General features: G+C 51.0%; 2 protein-coding genes across 2 annotated transcripts; one reads left to right on the forward strand and one right to left on the reverse strand.

Moving 5' to 3' along the window:
* Window positions 1-5059: 5059 nt before the first annotated feature.
* On the forward strand, window positions 5060-7193 carry EMWEY_00029650 (ferredoxin NADP+ oxidoreductase, putative; the record flags this gene model as incomplete). The annotated part of the gene is made up of 5 exons (XM_013481544.1): window positions 5060-5305; window positions 5537-5651; window positions 5926-6051; window positions 6307-6467; window positions 6996-7193. The coding sequence occupies 5 exons, from the start codon at window positions 5060-5062 to the stop codon at window positions 7191-7193; spliced, it is 846 nt and encodes a 281-aa protein (XP_013336998.1).
* A 2098-nt stretch (window positions 7194-9291) lies between these two features.
* On the reverse strand, window positions 9292-13393 carry EMWEY_00029660 (CAM kinase, CDPK family, putative; the record flags this gene model as incomplete). Its single annotated transcript, XM_013481545.1, has 6 exons — window positions 9292-9345; window positions 9625-9701; window positions 9894-10041; window positions 10199-10537; window positions 10760-10922; window positions 11169-13393. The coding sequence occupies 6 exons, from the start codon at window positions 13391-13393 to the stop codon at window positions 9292-9294; spliced, it is 3006 nt and encodes a 1001-aa protein (XP_013336999.1).
* Between the last annotated feature and the right edge of the window lie 2484 nt (window positions 13394-15877).

Here is a 15877-nt window from a genome sequence, read left to right on the forward strand (position 1 = left end):
CAGTTGTTAATAGAGTCTCTTCCCTGCGCTTGTACAGGTGCTCCCTCCGTGTAAAGAAATGGCAAACTGAAGGTTGGAGAGTCTCTGGACGCATTTTGCAGTCCCATAACCGTACAAGATACAGTGCTAGGGACAATGTGCTTCTATTCGAATCTCTAGTGTATTGCAGGCCTTCCTTGCTTGCGATTTGGCTGACGTATTTTAAATATGCACAGACTAGCAAACCTGGCCACACTCTTTTATGAGCGAACATCGACTCCAGCACGCCTAAAAGTGGCGTTGTGCGACTCATGTGCGGCTCCGGGTTTTGTGAGGTAGTGAGAATGTGTCTTGATGACTGAGGGGTATCAACTGAAGATACAGCGCACATTGTGTTTCTAGTAAGGCAATTGAGATAGAAGATATGACGAGAAAAGTTTTATGCACTTTCGGGATCAGCAGCCCTATCAAACATATCAAGACGAGCACTCGTATAGGCGGACGCCCCTAAACCCGCCAGAGCTGCAAAGACCGAGCCAGTGGCGACGGTTGACAAGGAATGCGTTCCGGCTGCGGCAATTAGAATCGGGCAAGCTGCTGTTGCAGCCGCCGCTGAAACAGTTATTGCTGCTACTCCCGCAATAATGGGAACAACTGCTGAGACGGCTGTGTGTGTTGCTTGTGCTTGGACCTGCTCGGCCGTTACTGATGACCCTCCCGCTGTCTTCCTAGGAGAAACGAAAAGAAAAGAGACGGGGTCCCCATTGGCAGGAATATCCATTAATCCTGAGCTTCCAGTAGAAGAGAGGGGAGCAAGGGTTCCTGTCGGTTTTTGTTCCCCTTTTCGCTGATTTGGGTGACCTATCGCCTCTTTGAGGCTGTGGTTGCTGCCCCCGAAAAAGCAGCAGCGGCAACTTGCTTCCCTGTATGTAATTTCTCGACTCCCTATGCCTTCTTCTCGTGTCGAATAAAGCCACATTTCGTCGTCGTAGCACCTGAGGAATCCAGAGAACTGGTGAAGCAGGTGCTCGAGATAAGGTAGCTACGTTTAGAATAACCCCTGTGTCTTGCCTGCTATGAAGAATGTTTTATTGTTATCAATAAACAGCTAGGAAACATGATGGGTCAGAAAACAGGCATAGAAAATGAGTTTCAATGCGCAGGAGCTGGGCACTGATCAGAGTGGCGGTGACAGAGGCACAGAGGGGACAGGGGCTAAAGCAACGGCAGTGAACTGAATTTATCTGTTAATTTGAATGTGTAAAGAAATAAAAAGAATAATCACTTTTTAAGTGCGTCTTACCTGTTCGTAGATGGCTCCGCATGAAGTGTGCGGCGGCGGTGGACGACAGGTTGGGAACACTTGCCTCAATGATCAAGCACACTGAGCATTACTGTTTCATTGGCTTTCATGCCCAGCATATGACCTTTATACTTATTGATCATGTGGGTGTTAATGACCTTTTCTCTTCAAGCCAATTGGAGCTTTAGAGCGCAGCTCAGTATTTGCATTCACGGTTTGCGATTGTACGAGCTGCGCACCAAATGAACACAGCACTTAATGAACAAAGACGTGGGATGTAGCTTTTGTATCCAAAAGGCTTCCCCGCTGTTGAGGAGTATTTGGTGACCCAGCCCACTTTCAGTAACTCGGAGCAGAAGTACACATTCACAACAAACGCAAGCATGGACCTGCACGGCTAGCGATTGGGAGCCGTTCCCCTTTGCAGCATGCTTTCCTGTTAAAATTTCCCGAAGAGAACAACTGTGGGACTATTAATTCATGGGAATTGCACAACGGGCAACTATGTCGTCACGCCGTAACGTTGGCTGTGTTGATCACCGGCGTCTGCGAACTCGTAACTACAGGTAGCTCGCCAGCTGTTTGCTGTTAATTAAGGTACAACAATTAGAGGGCTTCATTGAGTTTTAAATTCTGCATATGTTTGCTGGTGTGTTACTCAGAACGTCTTTTGCTAGTTTACCCCGGAACTTGCAACGCGCCACAGGGTAAGCCCAGCACTTGATATAGCAGCACGGGCTGCAATACACTTCAGGGCACTTAAATTGAGGCCATTGACACTAACAAGCGGCAAAAGAAACAAGTTATCGTGTAGAAAGTCTCCTTCCTTAGTTTACAAGTCTCTCGAGCTGCTTGTATTGGAATTTGTGGTCACTGCGCGCAGCTTACCTCTCGCAAAAAGGCCACTGCGTGGTGTTTCGAGGACCTTAGAGGGTGAAGGAAGCAACAGCAAACTGTCTGACGCATTAATGGCGCTGGATGACTTGAATACTTCGCAACAGCCTACAGAGACTTGGACAGGCGTGCTATGCTTCCAGGTGAAATCCGCAAGCACTGCTTCTCCTACTCGTTCACGTGCTGCACACGAGACCGATAGGCTGCTAGGCACGGAGAGGCGCTCCTAAAAGAAAATATACAGTTCGCAGCTGGAAAAGAACAGAGCCATAAACCAGTATACACGGTAACAAAAGAGCTGACCGGTACACACCCCTACGGAGCTGCCTTTTCTAATTTGCCGCCGGCAATGAAACGAAACATCGATAATCAAGCATCGGCTCACATGCAAAACGCCACAAAACAGCACGCAACAAACTTTTATTTGCGTAAAAAATGACGCAAAGCATCAGACACCAAACTGTGGGGCCTGCACCGGATCGTGCGGAAAGAGCAAGAACTACACTGCGGGAAATGCAGTACTTTTCTACTGTAAGGTTATCTACATAGAAATAAACGTCCGGGCTACAGTGGTAATAAAACCAGTGCAACCCGGAGTAGCTTGTGGCCGTCCAGAGGTCCCACTTCCCATTCCATCAGCATGTATTTTCTGTGAATCTGTTCGTGCTGGTCGTGGTGTTTACTCCGGTGCTCGCAAGGGCCTCCATACACAAAAAGTAAAGTTACACATGAGCAGATAAGAGCACGAGCGAGCGCAGCCCCCAACTGAGGACTCCTCACAATTGATAAATAATTTCAAATCATGTCCCTGATGCCTGAAGATGGCAAGCTAACAGCTAAGGCCCTATTATGTGACTTATGTGACTTTTTCACAAGAAGTACAGTGTCTGCTCTCACTGCACAGGTGCGTAAAAGGAACTCATGCAGTTGCTGCGGTTGAAACAATCATTTCATTGGCAAAGAAAACATAAAAGTGTGAATTTAAATGAAGTAAAGGAAACGAATAGGCAGCAAATAGGCACCAGAAGCAAGCCTCCACACAGGATGGACCCCTGTAGGCTGCAGCTGGTGGCAAGCAAAATCCTGTAGTCAAGAGAAATCTACGAGTATTTAGTCACCATTAGAACTTATGAAATGACTGAAATGGCATATTTGTGAGTTCCAGTGTAGCAGTAAGGACGCCGGGCCCCTGGGCCCCTCGGCTTTAGTCCCTGTCGTTTGAGGCCCCACTTTGGGCCTCCAGAGGGCCCTTCACCAACTGATTAACGGCGACACCCCGCGACTGTGTCTTTTGAATATTTGGCTCAGGCCTCAGGCATGTATTGGACTTCCAATTACCACCAGCTGAGCTTACATTTTGCAGGGGACGCGCGTATCTCTCAAATGTGTCGGCTGCACCCGTGACGGAGAAGACGACTGCTGTTCTCCTTCTTGATCCCTCTATCTGAATGATTGGGCCGTGTCTCTTCGAAATTTAAGTGACATTGCTGCTTCATGCCCGGCGTTCGCCTCTCTATCCCGAATACTCGACCCCACACACTCGATCACAAACACTCGATCCCAAACACCCGATTCCAGAGGGTCATCTCCAAAACCCCATATTGAGCGCGAAGCGGGTTTATGTGGAGGCGGGGTGGGGGGGGTGAGCTAAGAAGAGAGTGGATCAGCCATGAGGCGACAAAGACCTAAGTATCTCTGGTTTAGCGTTTAGGGTATAGGGTTGGTAAGGATTTGCGTCGAAAAGGGTATTGTACGTCCTCCCAACAGATTCTATTCAGGCCTCAAGATCTGTTATTTGCCAAGCGCTGCATTTACTAGGCAGTCTATTGGGTCAACAATGAAGGAAATTGCCCCGCGTCGCTCTCCCTTGCCTTCTCGACATAGCAGCTTCTTGGTGTGGCTTGTGCACTTGGATGGAGTCTGCAGTTAGGTTTTAAGGGTTTAGGGTATAATGATTAGGCTTCGGAGTTGTGGGTTGGCTGCGATCCCTCGCTGTAACTGCAGCTGTTGTTAGTGGTGTTGGTGCTCCTGCTGCAGAAATGGGGTCTCCTTATGGTCCTAATAGTTGCAGTGGATAGGTGCGATTGCTTCAAGGTCGGAGTTTATTTTCCTGGTCTTCCAAGTGGTGTCTCTGCCGACGCGTTGCCTCGTCCGCCTGCAGGGTGGGTTCAGCAGGACCCTTTAGGGTATAGGGTTAGGCATTGCCTTTGTGCGGTTGCTGGGGATAAGTGCTAATCGATGGATGCTTCTATACGTTGTGGAGCAGGCTAAAGGAAACACTGCTACACAACAACCCAAGAAAAACTGCACTGGCGGCAACCTCTGCGCCCAAAAAGACTCCCCTAAACCTGTAGGCATGCACAACTTCAGCTTCAGCAAGAAGCAGCAGGGACTCTGCTCCGCATAATGTAGAGCGAGGAGGCAGGCCCTAAGAGAGGCTCAGCTGCAGGAGATACAGACAGGAAAGCGAAGGGCCAACAGACGCTGGGACGGGGCTTTAGGCGAAGATGCTCTGTCCACCTTTACTCCCTGTAGAGGATTCCTCACTGTAGCCCCTTATAAGAGTTTGGGTTAGCTCAGCAATACAACAAATACTATGATAGGAAGCAAAGACAGTCAGAAGAGACATATAATAAAGATGTAGAGACCTGATAGAGGCAAGAAAAGGCACAAAGGCGTCAACAGACAGAGGAAAGAGAGACTTAGAGAAAGAACATACGTATGCAACAATAAATGACACAAGTCGTGCACTTGCTTTTGTTTTGCCTCAGTTTTTCGCGATTCTCCCCTTTGAAGGTTCGCCTGGAGCATCGGGAGTTAGCCTCAAATTATTCTGCTTATGTGTCTCCTGAGAGGTCCGATCCCACGACCCCGGCAGGCAGTATGGGATCTCCAGCAGAGGGGATCGACGTTCACCACTTGTTGTTCTCTTACGACCCCACTACTGTCTCTCAGGAGACACAGCAGCCCTTCCGCTACCTTGAGGGACAAAGTGTCTCCTTTGTAAACCTCACGGACACTCGAAAGCATCAAGCGGATGCACCTGCAGCTGTCCCTAAACCCCGTCTCTACAGCGTCGCCTCCTCCCCCTTGGCCCCTGAGGAAGGCTTCCCACACTCCTTTGCACTGGTCAGCTGCTGTGCACAGCTCTTATTAATTGCTTTTTCTGTTGTATCTGCCGTTGGAAGTTCATTCCGTGTTTAGGCCCCACCAGTATCAATTCTACTGTCCCCTCCTTTGTCTCATCTCCTCCGTTGAGTCTGTTTCATCGTGTCCTCGAGTGCTTTCTCTGGTGTCTTTACATCTGCCTGCTTTGCCATCTTCTATGCTGTCTCCCCTGCTGGCTGTGTCTCCATTCAGTGTGTCAAGAGACACCGCTACAGGAGTGCTGATGGACAAGGAGACTCTTCCAAAGATGGCCTCTGTTCCTCTCTGCTCTGTTCGTCGCCAATTGGCACGGAGTTTGAAGTCGGGGGTAAGGGGCAACGGGAGGAATTCACACCTGCCCCCTTTGCTGTCCCTGCTGCTGCAGTTGGTACAATAGCTGGGAATGCTGCGGCAGCAGCTGCTGCTGCTGTTACTTGTGGGTTGCAAGTCCAGACAGAGTAACACCCAACCCGGCACGAAGGGGCATCAGTAGTCACTTGGGCTTCCCCTTGTATTGCTGATGTTTTCCCTTTGTGCCGCGTCCCTTTTTCTGTGCCATTGTGCTCCGATGAAACCTTTTAACTGTGTCTGATGGCCTTCAGGACCTGTGGGGGCTTCGCTGCTGCTGCCGGAGGATCGGGAGGTCCCCCTTATCTTTGCATGCACTGGCACAGGAGTCGCTCCTCTGCGCAGCTTCATGCGCAGAATTGCCTTCGAAGGACGCCCTGGTTTGTCTACGACGCTGCTGCTGATCCTGCTGACCTATTATAGTGTTTTAGGGCCTCCTCTGTAAAGCTTCCTGGATCTCTAAAACAATTTTCCTTCTTGATTTGCGTTGTCGCCTATATCTTGTACCTCTGTGTCTCCTTGGTGGTTGCTGCGGTCTTGTTCCGTCCCAACGCTGAACCCTGAGTAACGGCCGAGACGTAGGCCCCCAGTTGCGAGAAAGTACACATTCCGGTGTCTGTGCGTCTCTTTCACAGGCCCCGTAATCGCTTACGTGGGAGCAGCAACTGCTTCCAGTACGCCGTACGCACGAGAGTGGACAGCGCTGCAGCAGCTGCTGCCCCCTTCGCTGCTCCAGCTCCACTTTGCGCTGTCTCGAGAAGCAAGCGCCCCGGACGGGGGACGGCTGTACGTACAGGTGCGTCTGTGCATGTACACCTCCTTGCACCCGAATAAAAATCAGCAGAGACCTCTTGCTGCCGCTCCTGGCCATGAAGTCGCGTGCCACGTGCAGCAGCAACCCCGGTGGTGTCCTTCTGACAAGGTCGTTAATCTTCGTACTTCTAGCTTCTACGCGCTATATTTGTCATTTTGAGGTGGCCCGTCCTCTCTGGTGTAGCCCGTAGCGATCTGCTTGCTCTTCTGCTCTCGTTGACCGTCTGCTACTGTGCTTTGCCTTCGCCTGCCTCCGTGGCAGTGTGTGTCTCCCGGCTGCCTCCTCTAATGTTACGTTTGTTTATGTGGCCGCTTGCTCATCTGTGTAGCCATCTAGCTAGTCAGGCACCTGGCTCTGTATTTGGCTGGCAAGTGGGCCTCTACCCTACAAGTCATATCTAGCTCCTGTCTGGCGGGATGGAGAGCAGTTGCTAGCTAGCTAAGTAGCTAGCTAGCTAGCATGGGTAAGTGTGAGATGCTTTGATGTCGTGTCTGCTGCGTTTCGGTGCAGCACTTGATGGAGAGGGACGGAGATAAGCTGCTGCGCCTCCTGCACGACGGGGCCCTCATGTACATATGTGGTCGCAAAGACATGCTGCCACCAATCAAAGCCGCCCTACAGGCTGCTGCCGTTCGCAGCAACTTGGATTTCACCTCCTTCTTTAAGACTCTTATCGCCTCCAAGCGCTGGAGGGTGGAGGTCTACTAAGACCAATAGGGGAGCTCCTGAGCCCCTGCTCCAGGATAACCGATATGTTCTAAAGCTGAATGCAAAAAAAGCGCTTCTATCCAAAAACAAACAATGTGTACTAAAGAGCAGTTTTTGTTCAAAAAGATAAACAACAGCGCCAGCTGCTTTGCAGCTGCAACAGTGGCAATTGGGATTGCCCCGCAGTTTTCTTGTAAAAATATCTTCCGAATTCTGACGCACATATAAGATAGGCTTTGGGAGTCCCATCAGGAGGCTCTCTCGCTGCTTAAGCCTTTTGAAAGACTGCCTATTTCCGCTTCCGATATGCTAAGTCATGCGCACATCTCGGCTCTTTCTACGCAGCACCACATGCTCCACGGTTCCAGCCCTAACCCCTCTTTAGGGTCTTGAAGAGCAACGCAGGCTGTCTGCTCGGCTAGCTAACTAGCCATATGGCAAGGCCGCTGGTTCTCCACTGCACAAACTGTGCAGCTAGTAGTAGGCATGTACGGTCTGGAACCAGCAACATGAAGAGTAAGAGGCCACGTAGGTACGCCAGTAAATGCGCACGCGATCTATGTCTGTCTTCGTTGCTCTCTGCCTCCAGCGAAGTCCTTACGTCTCCTGCATAGGAGACACCGGCAGCTGAGCAGATACAGGGTTCGCTAAGTCCTATACACTCGGTGCAGGCATCCAGTGGCACCTTAGAAAGCTACAGAAGGCGCATGCCCTCCTCCGTCTCTAAACGCACATTTCTGCTTGTATTCATCTGTGGTATAATGCGCCTCCACGCATATTGCTGTCGTTGACAAGAGCGCGCTACAGCTTGTACTGTAAATGTATATACATATATATTTATATATGTATGTATACTGCTATATATGTATGCACAAATATGCACATACAGTATACGCATTGAAATGCACGCATATATAGTGTGTGTGTGCGTACAAACACATACATCCGCGGTGTATCAAGCTAGAGAGAGCGACATATCCGCCCACAAATACGTTTGGCAAAGTGGCTAAGGAGGCGCCATCCCTAAACCTTCAACCCTAAACCCTCAGCAGGCGCAATCATTAAACCCCAGCGGCAGCCGCTGGGCTGGCTGGGATATTCGCCTGTGCAAAGGGAAAGAGCCTTCAGGTAGCGGTAGCAGGGGCCTCTCTGGCGTGGCCTAACAGCTGACGCAAATCCCTGCTGCAGCGCGCCGCTGGAAATATGTAATGCAGCTCGCTGCTGCAGCTCGTTGCTGCTGCTGCCAAACCCCGCGCTTACTGGCTGCCTGCAGAGGCAGCAGTGGAACCCCCTTGCTGTCCCCTTAAATAGACACAAACGGAGACAAGCAAAAGGGCACGCACACCGCATGCATGCATCGTGAGAGGCTGGCTATCAAGGGGGAGACCTACACCGTCTTCTGCAGATCGCCTGGCGTTTTTCCTGTATGCCCTTCACCATATACCCCAGTATTTCCTCAATGACAATCAACCCCCTTTGCTTCTCATCTATATACCCCATGCACGTATGAATGTAAGTATTCGCACATGCATGCACGCATACATACATACATACCTACAATATAGTATTCACGAGGAACTTCGAGCTGCCGTGTGTGGAGGTTCACGACACGGCGCTGTTGGGACGTTGCGCACTGTTTGGGGAGACAGACAAAGGGGAGAGGCAGTGCCTTCTCTCAAGCCGCTAATTTGTGTTTATCGGTGGAGCTTAGGTGTTTGTCCACCTCGCAAAGCCCCCACATGCATGCGCATGTGAAGGCGACATCCAATGGCCCTGCGTGGGTGGCGCGGTGCAGCAGGAATAGCGGCAAGGAGACAGTCTCAAAGGCGGCGACTCCATGCAGCTGCAGCTGTCTTCGTGACATGCACTGCAGCAGCAAGCAGAAGCAGCATCAAATGCCTGCTCTAAAGACCTTCTCTCAGATTCCACCTCGCCGTACGCCACTCCACCAGAAGAACAACGCATGCAGCATGCACTTCCGTAGCAACAACTCAAGCCCCCCGTTATCCGCACAAACCACGGATGGGACGCTGCTTCGCTCAGCGACATCCTGCAAGAATGCATAAGTACACACACGCACAGTCGAACAAGGAGTTGTTTAGGGTTTGAGGTTTTCTTGAAGCTGCTGTGCTGCAGCCAACATGAAGGAAGACTGCCCAAGCAAGAAGAAACACACACATAGAAACCCGGCGGAAACCGAAGATAGTAACACACCAAATAGCCAAGAGGATAGGAACATTAGAGTACAATAAGAGAAGGCAGCCGCAAAAAATGCCAAAATACGAGGAGAGCAACAAGCAACAAAGAAGAGAAACACAAGAAAACAAAATGTCCCAAGAAAAGAAGAAAAAAAACAGCAAAATAACCAAATAAAAGAAGCACAAAACAGCAAAATAACCAAAGAAAAGAAGCACCTGCAGCGCGGATCAACCATCAACAAACGTCGGATGATGTCTTTGCATTCGTCCGATATGTGCCGCCACTGGTAGCCGGCCATGGAATACGAGCCTGCGCAGCATATAACAAGCAGCTGTACTGCCTAGCATTTCAATAAAAATGTGTACTATACACTACAATATGCATGCATGCACATACATGCATGTATATATATACACTTAAATATGCAAAAATATGTCTGTACATATATGTATGCATATCTACACACATACACACACTTATACAACAACTCAATGGCCTTACCAGCTACTATCCGCTGTACCACTTCTCCATCCGACTCTCCGAAAAAGGGAGGCGTGGCGGAGACCGTAATATACAAAATAACACCTAGGCTCCAAACATCGCTTAAAAACCCGTCATAGTAGTTCCCAGCAAGAACCTCAGGAGCCAGCTGCAGCAGCAACAACCGCAACAACAGAATGGAGAACCTGACAACAGTTCGCGGTGCCGTAAAAGCAGCTGTCCTGTTGCAACTATATAGCGTGAAGGAGGAGCGAGCGTGTGATAAGACTTGCTGCGCTGCTGTTGTTGCTGCTACTCGTGCTTACGTAATGAATTGTGCCGCACGCTGTGCCGCTGAGTTCTCCCGGTGCCGCATAGCAGGCAGAGCCGAAGTCAGTGATCTTAACGGTGAAGGGGGGGCCCCCTTCTGCGGGAGAAGTGTTAAGGGGTTTCTGAGAGCTGTACTGCTGCGAGAAGGAGTGTCCGTAAGGAGCATCTGCAGCAGACAGGGTTGATGGCCGCCAGTAGTCTGGAGACTCTGCTGCGCTGCCGCTGCTGCTGCTGCAGCCCCCTGATCCTCGTTCCCGAGCAAACAAAATGTTCTCAGGCTTTAGGTCTCTGTGCACGATGTTGTTCTGGTGGCAATGCATCACCCCGGAGAGCAACTGCAGCACAGTACAAATACACATTCCATGCAGACATTCAACAATCTGGTTCTCCACACGCAGAGTTGCTGCTGCTGCTGCTACACCCCTGCTCAAATGTGCAGACGCCGGAAAACGGAAAACACCCATTACAGCATCCACCACAACACTGCATGCATGCATCAGCGCATGCACGGAAGGATGCATGCAAACTAGAATGCATGCAGGAGAGGGAGTACGGACTTGTGCGAAGAGTATTTTAGCGCGTTCTTCTGTAAATGCGCCTTCTGCAACAACTCTATCCACAAGAGATTTCTGATCACACAACTCCATTAAGATATAGAGGCTCTTGCGGTCTTCGTACACATCCAGCACAGATACCACATGGGGGTGGCGAGGCAACCGTCTGCAAAAGGAGAAAAAAGAGAAAAAACAAGAAAAAAAATTAAATGCAGTTATATACAACCAGCATATCCAGGTGTATACATATAAACAGAAAGGAACAGCAGCACCAACAACAATAACAAGGTCAGTAACCACAGCAGCATGGCCATCAACACTATCAGCATGACCACCTCTACCAACAACAACATGAACAGCAATAAGAGCAGCACCTCCAACAGCAGCAGCAGCAGCATGCATGCATGCATACCTGTGCATTTCAAGTTCTTGCCTACAATCCCATGCATCATCAGCTAAGGCGCGTCTTTTGTCCAACATTTTTACGGCGACGAATTCTTTTGTTCTTCTGTGCCTCGCCAGCACAACTTTACCATACCTTCCTTCCCCTAATACAAAATGAGTTTTATTTGTTGTATTCTTGGGGGGTGGCGGCTCTGAAGACAGTGTCTGTGGACTGCATCCAGCTGCTGCTGCTGCTGCTGCAGCTGCTGCTGCAGCAGAGGCATCTCTTTCCGCGCTGAGCTGCCCACAATACAAGTCGTACTCTAAATGTATATCCCTCTCTAAGTCCGGATAGACACTGAATGCTGCCTCTGCATGCACTTGGCTATTGCGCAGCAGCAGTGCTTCTTCTGCTTGCCGCTTTAAGACGGCTGCATGCGCTGCTGCTTGTGCTGCAGCATGTGCAGCAACATGTGCTGCTTGTGCTGCTGCTTCAAATGCTGCATCCAATGGGCTGCCGTCTCCTGATGCTCCTCCTACTGTCTCCGCAAATGCTGCTGCGCAGTTAACACAAGGGGCTCCTGCTGCAGCATCAAGCCCCGAAATAAAGACATTCGGGTCACTTGAATCCAAGTGTTGCATGCAAGAATGCATGCAGCAGGAAGCAGCACCTTGGGGCTTTTTATAACAGCTGCAGCTGCTGCCATCTGTGCTCAACATTGCAAGAGAAGAGCAGCAAGGAGACAAAGGAGACTGCAGCTTAGGCAGCTGTAACCGTCGCAAAGAACGCGGAGGGCGCATCTCCACCTCTTCTCCTGGCGCTGCTGCTGCTGCTGCTGCTACTTGCTGCTGTAGCCGCGGATGCTGCAGACGCCGTAGACCCCTAGCAGGGATCGGTAAACGTAAAGGAGAAGGGGAAGAAGCAGAGGAGGGACTAGAAAGAAAAGACGTAGCACAGGAACTATCAGGGCCTGTGGGGCTGCTGCTAGTTGGCTGCAGCAATTGTCCCTTCGCAGCAGCAGCAGCAGCACAGGGCCCATCTGATCCCTTGCCAACAACCCCTCCTCCTGTAGCTGTACCTGCTGTTGCACCTGCACCGGAAGCTGCTGCTGCTGCTGCAGCAACAGCAGCATTAGATATAGTCGGATCCTTCTTGCCTTTAACGACAGTAGCGGGGTGTACATACACCTCGTAGCTGCCAGTCCCTTTACGTCGGAGTCGGGATCCATGGGTGTCTCGGAGGTTAACAGCTGCAGCAGCAGCAGCAGCTGCTGCTGCTGCATCGGGATTATTAGCTGCAGCGGCTGCTGCTGCAGCTGCTGCTGCTGCTGCTGCAGCAGCAGCAGTAGCAGCAGGCGCTGCTTCGGGTGTACCAGGATGAGGAGGGGAAGGGGCCCCTGATGGCAACAAACGGGTACTAGGGGTAGGGGGCTGGCTGCAGCTACCTAGGGAGGAAGCAGAAGAAAGGTGTGCTGTTGTTGTACTAGCCTGAGAGAAGACGGAGACAGGAGAATGTAATATGTCTCCTATCTTATTAGAGGAGACAGGAGACACAAGGCTGCTACCTCTACCCCCTGACGGAGACGGCAGCTGCAACTGTAGCCATCGGCTTGTGCTGCTGCTGCTGCTGTTGCTGCTGCTGTTGCTGCTGCTGCTGCTTGCTTTTGTTGAGGTGGTTAGGGTCGTACCACCGCTACCTTTGCTGCTGCCTTTGCTGCTGCCGTCCTTCACGGCAACAGATGATGAACCTTCATGCTTCTGCTGCTGTCGTTGCTGCTGCTGGTGGTGGTGTGCATGCAACGTGTGGCTGCTGCTGCTGCCGCTGCTGCTGTTTCGGGGTTGCTGCTGCTGCTGCTCTGGGGCAGGGCCACTAAGGGAGAGAGCTAGGCAGCATCCAAGAGGATTTGGGTTATTGGTAGCAGCAACAAGAGGGTGTGCTGCTGCATTTGCTGCTGCTGCTGCTGCTGCAGCTGCATGCGTATGCAGCGGATGGCAAGTCTTGTTGCTGCTGAGTGACGCCAAATGCAGATCTTGTGCTGCTTGCAGCAGCAACCTAGGAGACGAAGGGGGCCCCCCAGCCCCCTCCGACAGTCGGGTAGGGGCCCCCCCTTCTTCTCCCCCTAATACAGGAGGTAAATGAGCAAGGGATAGACATGTATCGCTACTAAACCCCGAGAAACAAGACGAGGCCCTTGCTGGGGGCCCCCATTCATAAGATAAGCAGCAACCAGCACTAAGCAGCCTACGCCGCATGCGTCCTGTTGTGCATGCAGCCCCAATACCTAACCCCCCCGGAGCAGGGGAAGGGCCTGCTGGGGGGCCCCTAGTTGCTGCTGGGGGGCCCCTACTTGCTGTTGCTTGTCCCCACATGACAATACCAAAGAAACCACCACCTCCACCAGCAACTGCAGCAGCAGCAGCGGCAGCAAAATCCCCACAGTCAAGTGCTGCTGCTGCTGCTGCTGCTGCTGCTGCTGTTGCTGCTGTTACCTGCTATCCGACAGCTACCAATCAGCAGCAGCAGCAGCAGCAACAACAACAACAAGGAAGAATAACGGCAAAGGAGGAAACGGTGCGGAATTGAACAAAGCGGAACGCGCGGTCTTCCGCAGGGCTGAGGTGTACGTACACCTCAATAAAGGGGACACACACGCTAATGAGGTGTACGTACACCTCAATAATGGGGGGGTCAGGTAGATAAATGAGGTGTACGTACACCTCATAAAGGGGGACACAGACACAGACAGACACACACAGACACACACAGACACATACACACACACACGTACGCACGTATACAGAGGTATGAGGTGTATATGTACGGATATACCTCTTCCTTATATAATGTATGAATATACACACATATACATATACATACGTATACAATAGTAGATGTATATGTATATGTATAAAGGTAGGGGTAATAAAGGAAAAATAACGAGGTGTACATACACCTCATATAATGCTATACTCTAATATATATATGAGGTGTACGTACACCTCATATATATATACAGTGTTATACTGTATATGAGGTGTACGTACACCTCATACAGTAGGGAGGGCGAACTTGTCGCGAGCTGCAGCGGCGAATAAGGGAAAGCGGAGTATCATGGAGGAGAAGTGCAGCAAAAGCAGCAGCATCCTGCTGCTTGCTGCGCTGCACTGGGGTGTCTGTACACCTCAGGCAGCCCTAATGCAGCAGGGGATCGGAGAAGAAAAGACGATCCCCTAATGCAATAAGCGGCAATCCCGGTAATAAATAGCAGGCCAGGCTGGAAACCTGCTGCTGCCGCTGCTGCTGCTGCTGCTGCTTCTTTTGATGCTGCTGCAGCAGCTGCTGCAGCTGCTGCAGTTGCTGCTGTTGCTGTGTCGGGTACAATACAAGGGGCCCTAGGCCTCTAATTGGCAGTAGAGGAGACAGTAGTACATAGGCAACCCAATGACCCTCATGGTGTCTCCATTGGGGTGTATATGTGTTGTCTCCTTACTGCAGCAGCAGCAGCAGCATCTTGTGTGTCTGTAGTATATGGTAAGAAACAAGACACACGTGTGCTGCTGCTGTTTCTGCTGCTGTCACGACTGCTGGTGCTGCTGCTGCTGCTGCTGCTGCTGTATACGGAGTTGCCTATGAAGGCGAGTCTTGAGTCGCCTTCTTCGCTGGGGGGCCTCTCGGTGCCCCCGCCAGGAGGCCCCACAGCTGCAGCAGGAGAGCGGAAAGGGAGGAAAAATAAATTAGCAGCAGCAGCAGCAGCAGCAGCAGCAAAAGGAAGCAAGAAACATCAACGGGCTCACTCGGGAGCAGCAGTCGGCTCGGCTATCGAGACACAGGGGTCCATAGAGGAAGCTGCAGCCTAGCAGCAGGCTCCTGCTGCAGCAACTCCCCACAACTGCGGTGTATGTACACTGGAATGTGTGGTGTGTGGGGCCCTTTGCATGCATCTGAGGAGAGACACACAAGAGAAACGGCCTGCGCCCCACTCCGGTAGGAGCTCTCATGCTGCAGCAGCAGCTGCAGCAGCTGCAGCAGCAGCAGCAGCAGCTGCTGCTGCTGCTGCTGCCCTGTGTGTATACGTGTGTGTGTAGCCCGCCCCCCTTTCCTCCTCTTAATAAGGAAAAGGGGACCTATACACCAATTAATTTATATATATAAATAAATAAAATAAATAATTATAATAAAAAATATATATTCAATTACTTTTTATGCAGCAAAAATGTCCTGCTGCTGCAGCAAACAACCACCTCCGCGCACCCGCACAGCACCCAGAGCCCGTGCTGCTGCTGCTGCTGCTGCTGCTGCTGCTGCTGATGCTGATGCTGATTTACTACAGACAGACAACAACAGCCCACAGCAGCAGCAGCAGCAGGGCCTCATTGAGGGGGAAAAAAAGAAGACATTTTTTTTTTCTTCTTTTTTTCTCCTTTATTTATATTATTTATTTATATATTATGCACTTATTTCTTAATAAAGCCCAATAGGCGGACACTGTCTCCTTGGGGGGCGGAGACACCTCCCTGCTGCTGCTGCTGCTGCTGCTGCTCCCCAACTCGCTGGCCCCACACTGCTGGGCCTCGTTCTCCGGCACAGCTGCAGCAGTAGCAGCAGCAGCAACTGCAGCAGCAACTGCAGCAACACCAATACACATATTCATGCTCTCTTTTCTTATTATATATACACATGTGTGTGCACACAGTAGCTAGCTACTCCTCCCTTCCCCTCCCCCCCCGCCCCCCTCC

Source organism: Eimeria maxima, genomic scaffold (genome assembly GCF_000499605.1).
Source record: "Eimeria maxima Weybridge genomic scaffold, Emw_scaff351, whole genome shotgun sequence".
Classification (NCBI taxonomy): domain Eukaryota; phylum Apicomplexa; class Conoidasida; order Eucoccidiorida; family Eimeriidae; genus Eimeria; species Eimeria maxima.